This window comes from Microcaecilia unicolor, chromosome 7 (assembly GCF_901765095.1).
Source record: "Microcaecilia unicolor chromosome 7, aMicUni1.1, whole genome shotgun sequence".
NCBI classification, from domain to species: domain Eukaryota; kingdom Metazoa; phylum Chordata; class Amphibia; order Gymnophiona; family Siphonopidae; genus Microcaecilia; species Microcaecilia unicolor.
Window position 1 is genome coordinate 69,363,664 of NC_044037.1, and position 22,207 is coordinate 69,385,870.

Genomic DNA, 22,207 nt, shown 5'->3' on the forward strand with positions numbered 1-22,207 from the left:
GGAAGGCAGTGTATGTTAGATGAGTATTTATTTCCACATGACTGGGGATCGTTGCCTCATCAAAAGTAGTATCTAACTTTTACCAGTATATCTGAATAAGATATGTATTGGCATGACAAAGTTTCCATAAATACATACATAAATAAAAAGATTCTTTACCTCCTCAGATGAGAAAGTCTAGTCAATATTTTGAAGGTAATATCCTTATTCTTCATGCAGTTTATGTATTTCATACCCCACATAGTGATTTGGATGCCAGTGAGGTTGGCTAATATCAATAAGCCAAGGGACAACAAATGGTTTTGTTTACTTGAGCAAGGAACTTTGTCCATTATGTTATTTCATTATTCTTGTTTATGGCTCTATGAGAATAGAGAATGGGAGAAAATATGTAGGCCCTGTTTACTAAGGTGCAATAACATTTTTAATACATACTAAAATTAGCATGCACTAAACACTGGAGTCGCCCATATGTTCCTATGAGTGACTTTAGCATTTAGCATGTGCTAGAAATGCTAGAGCACCCTTATTACGGCTTAGTAAACAGGGCCCATAGAATCTTGAGAATTCAGCAGAACATTTCATAGCCATAGATTATATGGAAATATTTGGCCTTAAATCTGGTATTGACTACTTTAGAAACAAGACCCATAGATCTGATGCTATAATTAGTGATTCTAATTCTGCAGCATCAGAAAAATACTACTGAGATCAAGATGAATATATGGTGGAATGACCTTTGTTTCACCCATAAATATGAAAGAATTATGGTAGAGAAACTAAATAACCTATACAAATTATTTTTTAACACAGAAACCATCAGAGGCACTTCTATTTAAATGTATTTAATGATAAAAGTATCCATAGACAGCTTTTAATATTTCTTTTTCTTCCTTTTGCACGCTCTATTTTGTTTAGACAGTGAACTAGCATTTCTGTTTTGTTTTGAATGATGTTATATGTTTGGTTATGTAGCTTTTGTTGGAAATATTTTTTAAACTATTTGCAGCATTAAAACAAATACTTCATATAGAACTCAAAAGCAAGATGTCTATCGGTGGTAGCCATGCCTTTGAGAAGAGATGGTACACAGAATCATCTTAGAAAAGTTCTTTGAGATATTATCCATGGAGACCCAGGTCTGTCTGTCTGTCTCTGTTATATTTTTTTGTGTGTATGTATACATTAGCTCAGTGGTGTGCTGGTAAATGTTTAACAACAGCCTCTCTCCCTGGTCCCCCTCTGCGCCCGCCCCCCCAGGTCCCCCTCTGCACCCCCCCCCCCCAAATTGCAGAGCTGGCTATGGCCGGGGAGAGAGCCTGGGGGGGGGGGGGGGTGGCAATGCATTCCTCCAGGAAAAAAAATTAAATGATCCCAGGTTCCAATCTAATTCATGTTTAATGTGCGATAAAATGCCGTAAATAAATATAAACTTTTAATGTTGAGCACCTGATTCTCAAAGTGAACATATTCCAAACACTATAATGAAAATAAAATGATTTTTTTTCTACCTTTGTTGTCTGGTGACTGTTTTTCTGATCATGCTGGCCCAGTATCCGATTCTGCAGCTATCTGTCCTCTTAACTCCGTTTCCAGGGCTTCCTTTCCATTTATTTCTTTTCTTTCCTTTCCTCCTTTCTTCTTCATTTCTGGTCCTCAGCTTCTGCCTATTTTCTTCATCCATGTGCAGTTTTTCTCCTCTCTTCCTTTTCCCTCATCTCATCTCCTTCCTCACTCTTCTCTCCCCTCCATCCATGTCCAGCATTTCTTCTCTCTCCCCTCCATCCACCCTGCCCTGCATGCACCCATGTCCAGCAGTGACCCTCCTCTCCCCTGTCCTGCATGCACCCATGTCCAGCAGTGACCCTCCTCTCCCATGCCCTGCATTCACCCATGTCCAGAAGTGACCCTCCTTTCCCCTGTCCTCCATCCACTCATGTCCAGCAGTGACCCTCCTCTCCCCTGCCCTGCATGCACCCATACCCAGCGACCCCCCTCCATCCACCCATGCCCAGCAGCGACTGCCTTTTCCCCCCTGCCATCCCTTCCTGAGTTGTTTGGCAAATTCTCCTTTGGCTCTCCTCCCTCCCTCCCTCTGGATCCGGTCCCTCACCGTCTCACCGACCGCTTGTTCTTCGAATTCTTCAGGGCAGGCAGTCTTGCCTGCCCGCTTCCAGCGCTGACTGCCCACGCTGCCGATTCGCGCTTCAAAATGGCCGCCGAGTCTTCAGCAGAAGTCTCGCGAGGCCGCCTCTGGAAGTCTCAGCGACCATTTTTAAAGCGCGAACCAGCAGCAGGGGACAGTCAGCGCTGGAAGCGGGCAGGCAATACTGCCTGCCCCGAAGAATTCGAAGAACAAGCGGTCGGTGAGGCTGTGAGGGACCGGATCTGGAGGGAGGGAGGGAGGAGAGCCAGTGGGGTGGGGGATACTGAGAATTTGTTAGTGTGAAACTGTCCCATGTGGAGAGCCTGTCAGAGGCTCTTAGCCCTTCAGCCTTGAACACTGGAGACACTGGAGAGAGACTTGTTACAATGGAACTTGCATGAAGAAGAGAGTGTCACTGGGTTGAAAAGGTGAAAATTACAGCCTTTAAAAAAGGGCCTGAGAAGAGTCAATTTATGGGAAAGACCCATATGGATGTTGCCTTGGTGGTTGCACTGTTATGAGCTACCATGAGCTGAAGTTGAGAGTGGAGGAGCAGTGCTTTATGATCTGGGAGCTTCATTTGCATATGTAATTAAGTGGGTAAACTCATACATTTGGACTATGTGATTGGAAACAGTATGCGTAAAAACTTTAAACACTAAAATTATCACAACACCAACTGATTACTCTCACCCCACTTGTTACGAGAGAGATTGAGATTTTATTGGGGGGGGGGGGGGCGGGGGGGGGTTATGTTCCTTTTATTGTTTGAATTATAAATCAGAAAGTGTACAGGTAAGGGTAATGGAATTTCTGAAAGGAAGTGGCCCAGATAATAAAGGGTGGAGGGGACCTTGAAGTGTGTCTGCATGTGAGCTCTTTCTTGTACAGCAAATAGAGGAGACTAGATGTGAGTGCCTGGGCCATACTTTCGTATACGGTAATAGGAGTTGCATCATAAAATGGCCTTTGAAGAGAGGATCAAATCAAAGTAAACTAGGACTTATGTACTGCTAAAATCCCCATCGGGGTTCAGTGTGATTTACAACAATTAAATTTTATCGTGCAACTAGTGCAATTTACAACACGATGCTAATACGCATAAGTAAGAAGATAAGCCTATGGTTAGTGAGGGAAAAATCATAATCAGGACCACAAGAGTCTCAGGAATCTTGAGGGGTCTTTGGAGTTGAACAGTTATTTGTTTGTCTATGGGAACAAGAAGATTTTTAAGTTATTCCTAAAGCTTTGATAGTTACAATCCATTCTAATGCTCACGGGAATTGAGTTCCATAGAGTGGTTCCTAATACCAGGAAAAGAGAGCTGAAAACCCTCTGGAATCTAATTCCCTTGTGTGGTGGAGGGAAGAGGAACAATTTATCCTTAAATCTCATTGATTGGGATAAACACAGTACTGATATATTAACTAGGAGACTGGATGTGAGACCACATAGTACATGAAAGACTATGCAAGGAGCTTTGAACCTGATTCTTCTGGCCACAAGGAACCAATGCAGTTTAGTCAAGTAAGGTGAAACACTGTTGTACCTCTTTAGTCTGAAAATCAGCCATGCTGCTGTATTTTATATTGTCTGTAACCTCCTTAAGTATTGGAACTTAGTACTGAGAAACAGAATGTTGCAGTAGTCTAGGTGTGGCAGGATCAACATCTGGACAAGCAAGGCAAATGTTTCCTGGTCAAAGATCAATTGAACAAGTTGTAGCTGTCTCATTTTGAACAATGTTTTCTGCCAGAGAAGACTGGCGTGGGAGGAGAAAGATAGAGTGGAGTCAGGGATTACACCAAGAACTCTAGTCTCTGTTTCATCTGCGATTGTTTAATGATATTGAAGATATTTAATGATGTTGTTTAATGATATTGAAGAGAGAATTTCTACCCTTAGGTTGTGGAACCACAGAATCTTGGTTTATTCAATTTTAGTTTATTTGCAAGGGCCCGGTTTTCTATAGCATCCATCCCAGTTGTTACTTTCTGGGTAAGATCATAGTTAGGAGGGAAAACAGGAAGTAAAAGCAGAATGTCATCAGCATAGGAAAGAAGGAGCTCTCCTAGTCCCATGTGGTGCGAGCCCAGTGAGGACATGAAGAAGTTGAATAGAATGGGTGAAAGTGGGGAACCTTGTGGAGCACTACAGCCTGGGGACCAGTAATGGGAGAGATGATGATTTTGTTTAGCTGAGTAACATCTATTAGATAAGAATTCCATGAATCATTTGAGGACCGGGTCAGAGATGCCAATTTGATCCAGGCACTCGAGTATAAGGGCATAATTGACTGCATCGAAAGTTGCTGAGATGTCAAACTGGAGCGGTAGCACCTGATTTTCCTTGTTCGGGTGCTGTTTAACATAAGAGGTTAGAGTGAGCAGTACTGTACTGTGAGCTGACCTGAACCCAAATCGAAGCCTTCCAGATATTGAGAAGCCCTCCAGGTATGAGATAAAGTTTATGCTGATATAAGTTTCTAGCATCTTTGTGAAAAGGGGAATGCTGGCTACAGGGAGGTAGTTCACTAGTAATGACATATCAAGACATGAACTTTTTAGTGTGGGAGTGAGGACATTTTTTCCCATGTCAGGAGGAAACAAACTTGTTTCCAAGAGCCAGTTAAGTTCTGCCATTAACCACCAAATCACCTCTGATGGAATAGCAGGGTGCAAGGTGATGGGACAGTAGTCTAGGACACAGTGGGATCTCAACCATTTCAACAGGAGTAAATGTACTGTGTCATATGATAAGAGGTGAAACAAGGACCAGTTTTGGTCTGACTTGGTACCTGCGTAGAGCATGATCCTCTTACAGTCTGTATATTTTTTTTTTTTTTGGGGGGGGGGGGGGGGGTCTGGTGTTTATTCTTGAGTCAGGCTGGTGATGGAGATAGATTAAATTTGTGTAATTTTATTGGAGAAGTCTGCTAAGGTTTGGGTGGTTGGAATAAGTTGTTGTAGAGAATTGGCCAATGTGGTGGAAGTTAGACTTCTTACTAAGGTAAATAGCTTTTTGATATCTAATGTCTTGGCCTATTAAGCTGCTGTAATAGGATTGTTTTGCACTGGTGACCTTAGATTTGTAATGGTGAAAGGCAAGTTTAGCAGAAGAGTGGTTTATTCTCCAGTGTTTTTCGAGACAATGGCATTCCCTTTTTAGCTTAGCTAACTCCTCAGTGTACCATGGGGATCAGAAGAGGGTTATCAGAAAAATTCTTCCCTTTTGGAAATGAGGGAATGTGATAGGGCCAAATAATGAGATGGATATGAGCATCAGGGTTGTAAACCTTTGTTACCAACTTCCAGTAAAATTATAGTCAGTAAAAAATGATACATCCTTATAAATAATCTTGCCAGTAGAAATTGTTATGAACAATGGGTCTTGTTTCCAGTGGTCCAGCTCTGCCTTTGTGGTGTACTAAAGATGAATCTTTGTATAGCACTCAGATTTATTTTTTTCAACTATTTTTCATATATTAAGCATGTTTTGCATACAGAAAGGGACTTTTATGGAATTGTGTTCGGCTTAAAAGGTAACTGTGCCAAAAGATAGCATGTGCTTTTATCAGGGTCATGAATAGATATTCCCAGGGGTATAGTTTGGGTGAGGTGGGGCAAAGTTGCAATATGCATGCATGCATATTTTATACAAAATATGTGTAAATGCATGGTGCACACATACAAATTTAACCTTCAGAGTAGGTGTAAATTTGTGTGAGAGAATTTGTGAACTACCGAGGCTGGTTTTAGGTACCTATATTATAAATGTGCAGATGTGGCCTAAAATAGCCACCTTTTACAAGTGTAACATATGTGGTCTATCATAAAATTACCCTGAGTATGTCCATCTATGGTAAAATGTGTGTCCCTAAAAAAGCTTAGGTGGTTTGTAAAAATACTGCGGACTCTCAATAAAATAATTTTCAAGAGTTGGCAAATAATGACTTCCTACAAGCTCAGCAGGGGAAAATTCTATGGTAGCATCCCTAATTTATAGCCAGAAAGTTTCAAGTGCAAATTCTGAGATGTTCCCAGGCTTCTGTGGCTGGTGTCATGATTGTTGCAGTTGCTGCATCTGAGTAAGTGGAACCAATGTTCCAGCCATCATGCTGTGGTTTTCTTCAGGGTGTTCTTCAAGTTTCAAGTTTATTTACATTTTGATATACCACCCATGGTCAAGCCCTCTGAGTAGTTTACAATATAATTATAAATCAGATGTATAAAGAAAGGTGGAAATGTTGGTTCCTTTTACTCAAACGTGGCAAGACCTGGACAATTATGGCAACAATCAAATACCAAGATTCCCAGCTGGAAAATAAGCTGTGACACTGTGAATTATGCAACAAGTGTTGAACCTTCTTGCAATAACAATTCAAGATAATCAAAGCCTTTACATTAAAGCATGCCTTTAAATACAGACTTTATTACTGCAGATGTGTACCACTAGGTTGTCATTTTGATTGAACAAATCACAATTAGAAACCAAATAAACTTGTCTATGCCTCATAGTAGCACTTATTAGAAAGTTATTGAAATCCATGATGGGCCACAATCACCAATAAACTCCAAGCAAGTCCATTGATATCAAAGAGCCATAGCAGCTTTCTTGTAGCCAGTACTGGAAGGCAGTGGTGTAGCAAGGGGGGGGGGGGGGTGGTGGGAGGGGCGGTCTGCCCCCCCCCGGGTGTCAGCTCAGGAGGGGGTGCTCCCTGCCAGCTCCCCCCCTCGGCGAATCGACACCCTCCACCTTTAAAAAGAATATTGGGAGTCGCGCCTGCCCTGCATGTACAAGAAATGTGGATCGTTGGCTCTTCCTTCGCTCTGTCCTGCCCTCCGCTGATGCAACTTCCTATTTCCGCAAGGGCGGGACAGAGCGAGAGAAGAGCCGACGGTCCACATTTCTTGTACGTGCAGGGCAGGCGCGACTCCCGGTATTCTTTTTAAAGGTAGGGTGCGGGAGCTGGTCGTCGGGGGGGGGTGTCATCGTGCTGCACCCGGGGGGGGGGGGTGCAACGGCGAACTGCCCCGCCCCGGGTGGCAGCCCCCCCCCCTGCTACACCACTGCTGGAAGGCCATTTATAGAAACCCCACAAACCTACAGTCTATGGCACACAATGATATATGAATTGATGCAACATGCACTTAACATTATAGTACTTAATTAGCATTTGATATGATCCAGAAGTTTCTGGAATAAAACTCTTAGTTTAGGTTATAGGATTCAAAAACCCTAATACAAAAATGTGAATTCTCAACCTCTATGTACTGCAAGATCCACTGACCAGTTTACTGCATTACTTCAAGGATTCAAGTCATTGAATATAGTCAATTCTCTGCACCAATGCACAGGGCCAAGGCAAGATTCAGACCTCAACTTCATGAAAACATTGACAAAGCAACTGAGGTACTTTGTATGTCTTATTCTACTATTCACTTTCAATCAGAAAAATCCTTCCCTTCCCCCTTAGCTTTCAGGGTAATGATCTGTTAAAGGGAAACTTTTCTGTAATATAGCCATTAGTCTCACCAGGAGGGTCAAAAACACTACAGACTCAGAACCTTAATGCACCTGGATATCTGTATCTACATCTGCATCCACTTCTACACATATATCAATGCTTGTCAATCATTTTTTGTGGCTGTGACCTCATAAATGCAGCCAATTAAAACTGTGTGACCCCGTAAGGTGCTGAATAATGGGGAACCCATGGAGAGCCCGCCCAAGTCATGACCCCAGATGCAGGTTTTGTGATCTCATTTGTAGTGCCAACCCACAATTTGGGAAGCTCTGATCTATGCATACGTGTATATGTATAAAAATGGAACATATAAATATATGCATATAGTATACATACATAGTATATATTCAAACATATTTATTTAAATGAACTGGGGTTGGCGCAAAATAACTACACTGGAAGTTTAGAAGTCTGACATGTACATAAGGAGCATCAGAGGAAAAAAAAACAATCTGAGAAAAAAAGGCAATTGCTCATTCCCATATTTCAGTCATGAGGCTTCTTAGAAAATGTACACACTGTAGGAAGTTAACATGTAATTCAGATTCAATGGAAAAAGCCCCAGTGATAAAATGGTTTAGGTACAGACTAATGATACCATTGTAACAAAGCATCTATGACAAAAACTATAAAAAAAAAAAATGTGAGCATGCAGTTTATATGTAACTTGCAAGTGTCACTTTGAAGCAGGGTTACTGTGTGTGCTAGTGTATCCCGAAAGTCATGAATAGCTTCCCTATGCATGTGTTAAATTAGGCATTTGTGGGTTCTATAAAGTGCAAAGATCCCAAAATTATATCCATGAAAATTACCTTGTCCTGAATAATGGTTATTGATTTAAATTCCTAGTGGTCATAAAAACTTTGCAAGTGAACGAACCAAATGAAATTAATTACATAGAAATAAAGGATGAAGCCAGAAAAGACAAACAATAGAGAGAAATAAAGAAACAAATGAATATTGTCCTATTCTAAAGCAAAAACACAGGCCCTTAGCAATAATCCTAAGAGATGAAATGCAGCAAATTCCAAAATAATAGCAATGGAGCATGCATTCTAAAGCATAATATCTAACACTTAGGAGCCTTTTTCCAAAACCGTGGTAGAGCTACCATGGTGTTGGAGTGTTCCAATCCAGCATTACCGCTGGCCTACCGCTGAAGCCGGCGGTAGTGCTATCCCCAGTGCACTCCATTTTCAGTGTGATGGGAAATTGTTTTAGTGCCAGGGACTTACCAAACATTAATCGGGCAGTGCCGCACACAGCCCATTTACCGCTGGGTTAGCACAGGAGCCCTAATCAGCTCCTAAATAGGAAATGGTAAGGGCTCCCCCAGGAAACGGCCTTGCGGCAAGTGTTTACTTACCACCCAGCTATTTCCTTTTTTCTGCCTTTTACAGGGGCCTCGGCCGCTGCAAATCCATATGCCGATGCCACCTCAGGGCCCCCTTTTACCACACCTTGGTAAAAGGACCCCTTAGATGGAAATCTCTCCGCTATACAGATACATGATTTTAAAAGCTGCATGTTCATAGTACCATAGTTTAAAAATTCTTTAAAATTTATAAGAAGACTTTTAACTACTGGGATGTGTTTGTCAGAGAACTGAATCTGGGATCACTGGGTTGTCAAGAGAGGGAAGCGCTTGACATTTTCATCAAAACAGACAAATGAACATAGGAATTTCTTGCTGAAACATTCAATTCCCAGACCTTTTAAAACTAATGATTTTATGGCCATTTTTAATGTAATTAATAATAAAGAACTCCTATATCTATCTGACTATCTACAGCATCTGCCTGTCATTTTGCTGTCTAGTATTTGTCAAAACCAGATATTCATGCAAAATATGCTTCCTGTTTGTCTTCTCTCTTTGCCTCTTTACACCCATATGTCTTAGATCTTTTAACTGAGCTTTTATTAAACAAAACTTTATCTGAACTCTCTCTCCTCTATGAGTACCAAGGTTTCCTTCTAGTCACATTATTCACCCCCCAACTCCAGTATTATATTCATCCTGGCACTTAAAATGCAACAGGCACACACATACTGCCTGCAACAGTCCACTTTCACTGTCTGCAGCACGCTGCATGATTTCAGAGAAACAAACATGATTTTTAGAGTCACACCACTGCTGCTGCTCTTGGTTATTTAATTGTACCGATACATTCATTAACAAAGGACCCTATTGAAAGTTTCCTCACCTTATCCGGAGGGCTGGACAGATGGTCAAATAGAACAGCAGAACTTTTCCAGACATCTTGAATGCAAAATCCAGATCTTCTCTCTCAGAGTTTCCACATCACATCTACAGATAGAGACGAGGTTTTTGCTGCTTTTCCTGTTGTAAGTCTCTCTTCCCCCCTTTCTCCCCTACTTTACATATACATAGATAGATAGATAGAAAGCTATTGGGACACAAACCTACATGCAATACACACACACACACACAGTGTGTTTAGATTTCTCAACTAAAGAAGCTTCACCTCCTAATTGTCCTTAACCAGTCAGTCAGTGTGAGAGTGACCTCAAACCAGATGTAGTGCTGCAGCTGGAATATTTTGACATCAGCCAGACGGTGATAAAAAATGAACACTTATATCATCCCTTAAAAGGGAACAGAGGACCCAGAATAATCCATGTTCAAAAGGGGAAAAATGTTTCTACACGTCCTTCTTTTCCTTGTAAATTCAAAAATAGTCATTCACTGCTCCTGTAAATGCTGCATCCTGCTGTTATTTTGCTGATGACTACTCATGTTATTAAGCGTCTTTATTCCATTCAGTTCCTTCTTTCTCCTCTTCTATACACAATCCAGTTTTCTCTGCATGAACCAGACAGGTGCAGAAATGCAGCACCAAAAGCTCCTCTGGTTTATACTGTAGTCTGGGACACTGAATCACCTCTCTTGCCTTTCCTCTTTCGAGTTCTTCTTTCTATGTTTTTCCACTCCTTTCCCCCCTCTTCAGAATTGTTGTTTTTTATTCTAATGTCCCTTTTTGGATTCCTCTGGAAATAGGGATTAAAGTTGGACATTTCTTAATCTACTTCTAGGTAGAAAAAGAGACAAATTAGAGAGAAAGGGAGATAGAGACAGACAGAGAGGTCGAGAGAGAGAGAGCAAAAACAATGCTAAGAGATAAAACCCAGGGTCCTAAATTCCACCCTCTCATTGATCGCTGTGCAAATCTCTCTTTTCCTGTTTCAGGTAAGCAAAAAATTGCAATAGCATATTGTTCTGTCATAGGATCAAGGTGTGCCAGTCATCTGCTCGGAAATAAATATCTGTTGGAGTTGATAGGAATGCAACAACTGCAACTTTAAAAAAATACCCTAGTAGTTGTTTTTTTTTTTTTTTTAATACTTCATGGCAGATAGAATTTATTTTCAGAGTTAGAAATATAGTTCTGAAAAGGAAGAGAATAAAGAATATGGGATAACAGAATAAAGGGAAGGGGACTTAATATACTGCCTTCCTGTGGTTTTTCTAACTACATTCAAAGTGGTTTACATGTTATATACAGGTACTTATTTGTACCTGGGACAATGGAGGGTTAAGTGACTTACCCAGAGTCACATGGAGCTGTAGTGGGAACTGAACCCAGATCCCCAGGATCAAAGTCAGCTGCACTAACCACTAGGCTACTCCTCCACTCAATGGTATGTATGGTTCTATGATATCACAAGAGCACAAGAACACGTAATAACATAACTTTTCATTATAATTAGCAACTGACATTGATTTTAAGTGATATTTCCTTCTGACTTTAAATAATAGGGGACAATTATATAAAGTGGTATCAAATGTCAGCATGACAAAGAAGCACGCTTAGGGCCAGATTAAATGAATGCCATTAAAAAATTAGACAGTGGGAAAAAAATCTATACTCAGCGCTAGTTTATAAAGATCGCTCCAGGCTGAGCATTGTTTATAGAATAGCGCTGAGTACAGATTCCTACGCCCCACTTTGGGCATGAGGACTTACGCCAGCTGAAACCTGGTGTAAATTCTAGCTCACAAGTTGGATACGTATCCATAGTATTCTATAGCACTGCAGCCAAGTTTTCAGAATGATCTCAACCCGTCCATGCCCCTCCCATGACCATGCCACCTTTTGGGTTGTGTGCTATGCGATTTGGGCACCCAGTGTTAGAATAGCATGGAAAAGCCAAAACTCCCACAGAACTTAAGAATCGCTTCTAATAAACAAACTGTGGATATACAAATCCGGTGCTTCAAATAAGTTTTTACATTTGCATAACAAACAAAAATAGAGGAAAAGACCTCAAAAGTCCCTAGTGCTGCAGTGAGAATTTTACAAAAATATTTTAGCACTTAATGGACGATCACTTCATCATTAGCCAAAAACCTCCAATAATGATTTGCATTTTTACCGCCTCTAGGAAAAAGGACTTTTTTTCAGTGTGCCGGGGAAAGGGCTTGCAGTAAAATTGAAACCAATAACGGCCTGAGTCCTTAATGCCACCCATTGATCTACTGGTCAGGGCTCATATGCTACATACATAGTGACCGGTCAGCTCACACCAACTGCCGATTAATGCTGGAAACTCTGTGTGTGGTAGGAAATTTTTAAAAATAATTTGTCCCAGCAGTTTAGGCGCATGCCAAATCCAAAATTACCACCAGGGGGAATAATAACCTGGCGGTAGTCTCGTTTTGGTGCATGCTGCACATGCATATAGCCTATCACGCATTTGTAAAAGGGCCCTTTATCTTCCAATTTCTTTTCTCTCCAAGCTCCCAATGGAGACCCATTTCACCCACTGGCTTTCTCAAGGGAGACTTCAAAAAAGCGTGTCCTTAAATCAGCTGTAAAACAGAACAAGGTGGTACAATTAATCAAAACTTACGTGTCACTTTTCTCTGTGCTTACTTGCAGAGCACCCTTTTTCAAAATGGCGCCTGAATATATAATAGATGCCATTAGCAAATGCTCCAATCAGCATAAAGAGTTCCCAGCTATGGAAAACAAGCTGGACAAATCATAAAAACATTCTGAAAACAACTGTCAGAGGAACGCTGTCCGTTCCACCATGGTACTTAAACCTTTTGGTTCCAAAGTTTGAAGGCAATGGATCCAGTGCTGTTTGTGCTGCAGCAGCAAATGATCATGATTACCTCCTCGAGATGATGCTTCAAATTGTTCCAAAGCAACACAGCGCAAATCAAAAAAAATGTGTGACCAAAGGTGCTCTTTCTTTGCACCAAGTAATACATGACTTATGTTCACCAACTCTTGTTTGTAGCTTTCTAGTGGTCTTGCCCACATAGTAACATAGAGGGGCATAATCGAACTGGGCGCCCATCTTTAAGGGTGCCCAACTTTAAGGACGGCCTGGCGAAGGGGCGGGGCATCCCGTACTATCGAAACAAGATGGGCGTCCATCTTTTGTTTCGATAATACTGTCGGGGACGCCCCAATCTCAACATTTCGGTCGACCAACTTGACATTTAGGTCGACCTTAGAGATGGCCGACCTCAGTTTTCGTGGATAATGGAAACCAAGGACAGCCATCTCAAAAATGACCAAATCCAAGCCATTTGGTCGTGGGAGGATCCAGTATTCGTAGTACACTGGTCCCCTCTCACATGCCAGGAAACCAACCGGGCACCCTAGGGGGCACTGCAGTGGACGTCACAAATTGATCCCAGGTGCATAGCTCCCTTACCTTGGGTGCTGAGACCCCCAAAAACCCCCCAAACCCACTACCCACAACTGTACACCACTACCATAGCCCTAAGTGGTGAAGAGGGGCACCTACATGTGGGTACAGTGGGTTTCAGGTGGGTTTTGAAGGGCTCACATTTACCAGCACAAGTGTAACAGGTAGGGGGGGATGGGCCTCGGTCCGCCTGCATGAAGTGCACTGCAGTACCTACTAAAACTGCTCCAGGGACCTGAATACTGCTGTCATTGAGCTGATTATGGCATTTGAGGCTGGCATAGAGGCTGGCAAAAAACGTTTTAAATTTTTTTTTAGGGTGGGAGGGGGTTGGTGACCTCTGGGGGAGTAAGGGGAGGTCATCCACGATTCCCACTGGTGGTCATCTGGTCAGTTTGGGCACCTTTTTGAGGCTTGGTCGTGAAATAAAATGGACCAAGTCGACCAAATGCTCGTCAGGGACGCCCTATTTATTTCCATTATCGGCCGAGGATGCCCATCTCTTAAGCACACCCCAGTCCCGCCTTCGCTATGCCTCCGACACGCCACCTTGAACTTTGGTCGTCCCCACGACAGACTGTAGTTGAGGACACCCAAAATCGTCTTTTGACTATGCCGATTTGGGCGACCCTGAGAGAAGGACGCCCATCTCCCGATTTGTATCGGAAGATGGGCGCCCTTCTCTTTCGAAAATGCCCCCTTTAGGGGGTCTTTTACTAAAGCTTAGCTCAAGTTATCTGCAGCAAGGCCCATTTTATTCCTATGGGCCTTGTTGCAGATAACTCAAGCTAAGCTTTAGTAAAAGACCCCATTAATTTTTATTTTCATTTCATCTTCATAGGGATCTTTTATATATGACCAATGTAGTTTTAAATTCTGTCACTGTTTTTGTCTCCACCATCTCCAACAGGAGGCTAGTCCAGGCATCTACCACCTTCTCTGTGAAAGCATTTTTACTCTACATCTACCACCTTACAAACTTAATTCACCAGACAGGGCCCTTATATTAAAGGTTAACTCCTAGTGGTAGTCTCGCTAGAATACCGCTAGAGCTCATGGGCACCATTTCCTCTGCTGGTGCCAGATGCTTTAACAGAAGGGGGGGATCACTCCCATCTCTACAACTTAGACCATCAAAATAATTTCTGAATAAGACCTGGGTGTGAGTGGGGGTCTGAGGCTGCCCAAGGAATGTGGGGATGATATAGATAGTATGGAAGGGAAGTGGCTCTGAAGCTGGTCCTGATGTTGGGGCAAGGGTGGCATGATAATCAGGCAGGGCTTGTTCCCAAGGAGATGCTAATAACAGGGAGGGGGGGATTGTCTAGGGGACATTCCAATAGGTGTTGGTTCCAGGGGGTAACATGCCAATTAAGGGGGTTGGTTCTGAGGGGGCATACTGATAGACTGGGGTTGCCTGTTGGGGGGGGGGGGGTCTAATACCAAGGGAGGGATTGTGAGATACACATATAGATTTTGAAAATGATAACTGTTCACATTTGTGCTGCCAATTGGCTGCTGTTTTGCAACCTACATGTTTAAGCCCTGGTACTGTTCTTGCCTATTTTGTTTTTTTTTATGTTTAAGTTAGTAAAAAAGCTCCTTCCTCTATGTGGATAGAACCTTAGCCTCTATGTGTCCCAACTCACTTAAAGGTTTTTCCCTGGGGGCAGGGATATGCCAATTTTAGATAGAAACTACACATGGAACCCTGCTCTCGTATAATATAAACACATTTTCTGTACATTTTCACATCCACGTCGATATTCACCCATACCTGAACTATCTAAAATGATGCTACATATATCTTAAAATGTATGCATTCTGCAGCATATTGTGACAAGGCTACAGCCCAGAGGTACAAAATGAAACAACAAAATCCTGAACTACGTCTCCCAGAAGGCATTGCCCGTCCCAGCAAAGGGAGCCCCAGGGATAGACAAGATGGGTATATACCAACTCTGACCACAAGAGGGAGGGAGAAGGAAGAAGCCCAGTTCCCTGGCTCCGTAATCAATACATGATGCCTCCCACCTGTAGAGGGAAGGGTGGGGTGAGAAGCAGGTGGAGGAGGGGGTTAAGGCTGCTGAGCAAGAAGCAGAGGGAGGATGGAATGGGAGCTGGAGAGCTAAAGGGGGAAAGCTCTGGGTTTAAAAGTTGTGATTTAAAACCTGTTGTAAGGAAGCAGCCTGTTTGGATTTGAACTGTTTGCTGTGGGGAAGAGCAGAGGACTGGAAGAGTTATAAGCCTGGTTCCCCAGCTGCTCCTGATTGTTGTGTAAGAACTGGGGGAGCTGGAAACCCTGGTTGGACAGGAGGGAACAATTTTGCTGGAAGGCCAGCACTGCTTGTGATATGTACTGTGAAAAGGAAGTATTTCCAAAGGGGACTATTGCAGCCCTCAAGAAAGGTCAGAGACTTTGGATTGCTGGGTGAGGGGCAGCACTACCCTGCCTGGGGCAGCCCTAACCCAGGGCTGGACTGAAGCTTTTGTTTGTAACTTGGAAACAAAAATAAAAAGAAAAGAATATTTGAAAGTATCTGCTGGTGACAATTTGTGGGGCTTGGATTAATCCTGGGGAGGAGACTTCATTCCACCCCCTACTGGCGCAGCGGTCCCGTTTACAATGGCACCCCAGATGGGACCTAAACGGTGATCCACACGGATAAGAGGGACAGAGGACCCTGGTGGGCCTTTACTACTGCGCAGACCAGCAGGCACCTCAGGTAAGCTGTACCTAGGGGGGCAGCGGTCCAGTTTACAATATACACATGTAAAGAGAGGCATTGTAGAATCAGTATTTGCATGTGTATGCCATTTAGAAGGGTACATGATGCTATTTACACATGTAGCAGCTCTGCAGACATTATAAAAGGACCTCCAAAATTGCATGCACACAATTCCAAGATATGAGAGAATTCTGACTGATCAGTCCATTCACTCATTGTAGTCACCATTGATGTTGCTTTGAAGGGTAGTTAAGCTCATTGTGTAGTGCCTTAAAAGTGAATCTGCCTTTTCTCTGTGTCCATAGTTTTGTTCCTGTTTTGGAACATTTACAGTCATAGGATTTTGGAATGCCACTCAGATGGGTTGTGGCCACCGTGATTGATTTTACTGATTACAATTTTTGGCTTATCTTTTTGTTCTTTGATTTATGATCAGGTATCTGTTGTAGACTGCCAAGTATTTGTTATAGATCAAAGTGTTTCCATTCAGAATCTAGCTATATACTGGTTTTATGGGCTTGCAGTTCATTTGTCATTAATCATGCATTTTTTTTTACTTGCACCAACCCCAGAGAACCATTCTTTTTTAACAACTGCTTTTAGGCAAGGTGACAAGGTTATAAGTATACAGACAGTTTATATAGCAACTGATATCAAATCTCATTCCCATTTCATACCACCTAGTCAAAATACAGGGGTCAAGATTCAAAGCAGCTTAACTGGACAGGAGAGGCTCCTGCCTGGTGAAATTCCACTGAGTTGACCAGCTGCAGATACTCAGGGTAGTGCCACAGAATGTTGCCACTAACCAGTCATTCTTTGTCTAGGTAAGTGGCGGTCCGGGGGCGAAGGTTGGGTACAGCGTCAACATAACCAATTGGCAGTGATATTGAGTCCTCTAGCTGGCTAAGGGCCCTGTTTACTAAGCCACTCTGTAGGTGCACAAACTTTTTAGCACATGCTAAAAATTAGCGCGTGCTAACGCTAGAGACACCTATTAGTGCACCTACAGCGCATCTTAGTAAACAGGGCCCTAAATATGTTATTCAAAGTTGTTAAATCGCAAGAGGATTGTGAAAACTTGCAAGAGGACCTTATGAGACTGGGAGACTGGGATGACATTTAATGTAAGCAAGTGCAAAATGATGCATGTGGGAAAGAGGAACCCAAACTATAGCTATGTGATGCAAGATTCCACATTAGGAGTGTCATCGCTGATGATATGTTGAAACCCTCTGCTCAATGTGCAGTGGCAGCCAAGAAAGCAAATAGAATGTTAGAAATTATTAGGAAAGGAATAAAAAACAAAAAATGAGGATGTTATAATGCCTTTGTATCACTCCATGGTGCACCTGTACCTAGAATACTGTGTGCAGTTCTGGTCACCGCATCTCAAAAAACATATAGTGGAATTAGAAAGGTACAGAGAAGGGCGACAACAATGATAAAGGTGATGGGATGACTTCTCTATGAGGAAAAGCTAAAGCAGCTAGGGCTCTTCAGCTTGGAGAAGAGACAGCTGAGGGGAGATATGATAGATGTTTATAAAATAATGAGTGGAATAGAACAGGTAGATGTGAATTGCTTGTTTACTCTTTCCAAAAATACTAGGATTAGGAGGCATGCAAGAAGCTATGAAGTAGTACATGTAAAACAAATCAGAGAAAATATTTCTTCACTCAACAAGTAATTACATTTTGGAATTCGCTGCCAGAAAATTGTGTAAAAGCAGTTAGCTTAGCAGGTGTTACGAAACACATAGCCACTTAGAGTGTCTATCCTTGCACCTGCCACTTGTGCTCTACACTAGCATCCACCTCCCACCAACTAGGTCACCACCACCTCTGGGAGAGTCTCCCGCTCTCATATTATCCCCAGTGATTTCTAAGTTACTGGAGTCTTTAAAATATATTGAATAATTAACAAAAAATGTGCAATCAGCAAACAATAACAGGTAACTGAACTATGAATCAATTATAACACTAACTAAACATTTGTGTACTTCCTAAAAAGTACCTGGGGATTTCAGGACATATAACTGTTCACCAGTTATCAAATATAACTATTTTTTAAAGGGTTTCAGCAAACAGCTCTCTCTCTCTCTCCCAGGATGAAACTGAAGCAACTTCTGGGTAACTTCAAACTCCAAGCCAATCAGAGCCCAGAACAACAACATTTGAAAAAAACTGGTTACATCCCTGCAAGGCACGTTCTATTATCTGTGTGCTAACCAAATACGTATTATCTGTGTGCTAACTACAAGAAAGAGAGGTCAGTCCTCTGTAACAGCTTTAAGCAGAAACATGTACTACCTGCTGGTCAATCTAGAGGAATACACTTCATACAGTGGTATGCTGGTAAATGTTTAACAGGCTCTCTCCCTGGTCCACCTCTGCGCCCCCCCCCCCCCCAAATTGCAGAGCAGGTTATAGCCGGGGAGAGAGCCTGGGGGGGGGGGGGCAATCTAATTCATGTTTAATGTGGGATAAAATGCCATAAGTAAATAAAAATAAACTTTTAATGTTGAGCACCTGATTCTCAAAGTGGACATATTCCAAACACTATAATGAAAATAAAATGATTTTTTTCTACCTTTGTTGTATGGTGACATTGTTTTTCTGATCATGCCGGCCCAGTATCCGATTCTGCTGCTATCTGTCCTCTTAACTCCATTTCCAGGGCTTCCTTTCCATTTATTTCTTTACTTTCTGCCTTTCTTCTTCATTTCTTGCCCTACATCTGTAAGTAAAAGCTGGGTCCTCCGCAGACTTGACTGTCCAGTGGATCCAGCTTCAGCCTATTTTCTCCATCCATATGCAGTTATTATCTTCTCTTCCTTTTCCCTCTTCTCGTCTCATTCCTCACTCTTCCCTCCCCTCCATCCATGTCCAGCATTTCTTCTCTCTCCCTTTCCTCTCCTCCATCCATGTCCAGCAACCCTCCTCTCCCCCCTGCCCTGCCCTCCACGCACCCATGTCCAGAAGCATCCCTCCTCTCCTCTGCTCTCCATGCACCCATGTCCAGCAACCCTCCTCTCCCCCTGCCATCCATCCACCCATGTCCAGCGACCCTCCTCTCCCCCTGCCCTCCATGCTCCATCCACCCATGTCCAGCAACCCTCGTCTCCCCCTGCCCTCCTCCCCTCCATCTGCCTTCTTTCAGGCCCCCCCCCCCCGCTGCCTCGGTCGTCCATCATCCGTCTGCCCTCTGCTTCCCGACCTGGTTTCCTTCCTGCGCCGCTGCTTGCCTTTAAAAAATTTATTTTCCCTCGAGGCGCGCCGGCGTTGAAGCGAAGGCAGCAGGCTCAGCTCAGTTCCAGCCTTCCATTCCCTTCCCTCGCATCATGGCTCCGCCCTCTTCTGACATATTTCCTGTTTGCGCGAGGGCGGAGCCATGATGCGAGGGAAGGGAACGGAAGGCTGGAACTGAGCTGAGCCTGCTGCCTTCGCTTCAACGCCGGCGCGCCTCGAGGGAAAATAAATTTTTTAAAGGCAAGCAGCGGCGCCGGAAGGAAACCAGGTCTGTCGGGGAGCAGAGGGAAGACGGATGATGGATGACTGGGGCAGAGGCGAGCCGGCTCGCACTGGCCAACAACCGGCTCGCAAGATGCCAGTAAATTTAACAAGTGGCTCTTGCGAGCCGGTGCGAGCCGGCTCCAGCACACCACTGACTTCATAATTAATTTAGGAAGTTTACAGGCTTAAAACACACTGTTCTATCACAGCAGGGATTAAAAAAGGTTTGGATAATTTCCTAGAAAAGTCCATAAACCATTATTAAGGTGGACTTGGGGAAACCCACTGCATGTTCTGTGGTAAGCAGCATAACATTTGTTTTGCTGTTCTGGGATCTTGCCAGGTATTTGTGACCTGAATTGGCCACTGTAGGGAACAGGATACTGAACTTGATGGACCTTTGGTCAAGTGTGGCAATGCTTATGTTTTTATGGGGTTATGTTAGGACCAGGGGCGTAGCCAGACACCCAATTTTGGGTGGGCCTGGGCCCAAGATGGGTGGGCAGAAGAACCTTGCCCCGTCCCAAAGGTGATTTGGTCTCTCCTCTTGCCTGCATGTGGGGCCGGTGCGAGCAGTATGTACGTCACTGCTCACTGCAGGCGAAGATCTGCTACTTACAAGGTATGCAGGAGGGACAGTTGTTGGGAGTTTTCGGCTGGTGGGGCTTGGGGATCCCTGCCAGCCACATCATAGGTATGCTGCTACTGGGTGGGCCTGAACCCAAAGTGGGTGGGCCTGGGCCCATCCAAGCCCACCCTTGGCTACGCCACTGGTTAGGACAGCAAAACAGCTGTCCTAGCTTTATCTGGCAAATTAACTAGGCACCAGAATGAATATCGGCCGGTGCCTGGTTAAGTTCCAGGTTGCTGCATATACCCAGATTTTCAATGCTGAATGCCCTATCATTGAATAAACAGGGTTAGTTCAACCTTTGGCTATGAGTAGCTTATAAGCCACTTGTGACTGTGGGCAGAATATCGGACCTATAGAATGAATAAAGCTTTTATTAGCATAACAGAAAGAAATGAATACTTGAACACTGTCAACTGCTTTCTAGGATGATAAATGGATGATGAGGGTGATAGAGTGTGAGTGCCCCCCTTCCCCACCCCTACCTCTACCCTCAGCATCCTCAACCGCTATCACTATTTAATGCCTCTTTGGTGCTGGTAATGCTAATCATTAGAATGTGTATCATTATGCGGCTTATAAAAGATGAAAAATGATATATGAAAGCCAGAAGTCATACTCCCCCCCACTCCTATCTACCAAAAAATGTTACCTAAATAAAACATCAACAAATACAGATTTTCATAGTGTTCAGCAAATAATAAATCTACCGTTCTCAGCGGTGCAATATGCTGATGTCAAACAATTTACATTGCAAGATTTACAACACCCACCTCCTCAACGATCAGTAGATGCAAATGTTTAAATTTTTATAAATGTAACTTCATTTTATCTAGCATATTTGCTATTTTCAAATCGTAATTAATTTAGGGATCAATAACCCATACTCATCTTAGAGAGGTGTAAAGTTCAATGCCAGTTTGGGGACATAAAATCTGACATGACCCATGTTTCACTAAGAAAGCTGTTTCAAGGAAGTGTCCCCTATAAACAATAGAAATAAGTGCACAAACACTGTCTAAAATCCCACTCTTATTTATAGGGGATGCTTCCTTGAAACAGCTTTCTTAGTGAAACATGGGTCATGTCAGATTTTATGCCCCTGAACCGACATTAAGCTAGATGAGTATGTGTTATTGATCCCTATGGGGGTCTTTCAGTAAGCAGTGGTAAGACCAACACAGGCTTACCGCTCGCTAAATTGGAAGTACCGCCGGGCTACAGCAGCAGTAGTTCCCACCTCCAACACGTGCCAGTTCTGCTCCGGTAAAAGTGGGCCTCAGCACACGTCAAAAACACATTCTAACCCCAGCGCAGACCCCTTTTGCCACAGCTTAGTAAAAGGACCCCTAAATGAATTAAGATTTGAAAATAGCAAATATGCTAGATAAAATGAACAGTTAAATTAAAAAAAATAAAAATTCACATCTACTGATCGATGAGGAGGTGGGTGTTGTAAATCTTGCAGTGTAAATTGTTTGACACCATCAAGTTGCACTGCTGAGATTGATAGATTTATTATTTGCTGAATACTGTGGAAATCTATATTTGTCAATATTTCATCATTCCATAGTAAAGACTGCAATTGTTTCTGCAAGGTTTAACCTAAATAAAACAGACATCTTAAATACCATACCTAGAAAGAAAGAGACAACCAACAGACAAGTGACTGAGAGAGAAAACAGTAAAAGTGACAGGCATCACAGAAAGATAATAGGAATCAACAACATTAATCTGAATTAGGGAACAGAAAAATAGTAATACTTTTGAGAGCACACTAGGTCTTTTTCTAAATCATTGATATGGCTTAGAAAAAATATTATTAAAAGTGTTAAACTTAATAAAAGTGGTTTAATCAAGCACCAGGACCATTGTTCTCAATCTTCCTAGCTCCCTTCTCCTAAGGTAGGTCAAGAACTTAATATCCTTCCACCATGTCTCCTAAACAAATGACCAGACAGAAATAATATTGAA

At 42.8% G+C, this 22,207-nt stretch overlaps 1 protein-coding gene across 1 annotated transcript in view; it reads right to left on the reverse strand.

Annotated features, from left to right (window-relative positions):
- The window catches only part of LOC115474893 (gamma-aminobutyric acid receptor subunit gamma-4), a 339,336-nt gene extending 328,582 nt beyond the window's left edge, over window positions 1-10,754 (reverse strand). The window contains exon 1 of the mRNA XM_030210585.1: window positions 9,878-10,754. Coding sequence (XP_030066445.1) covers window positions 9,878-9,933 — 56 coding nt within the window. The 5' untranslated portion in view covers window positions 9,934-10,754. The remainder of the gene's footprint in view (window positions 1-9,877) is intronic.
- Between the last annotated feature and the right edge of the window lie 11,453 nt (window positions 10,755-22,207).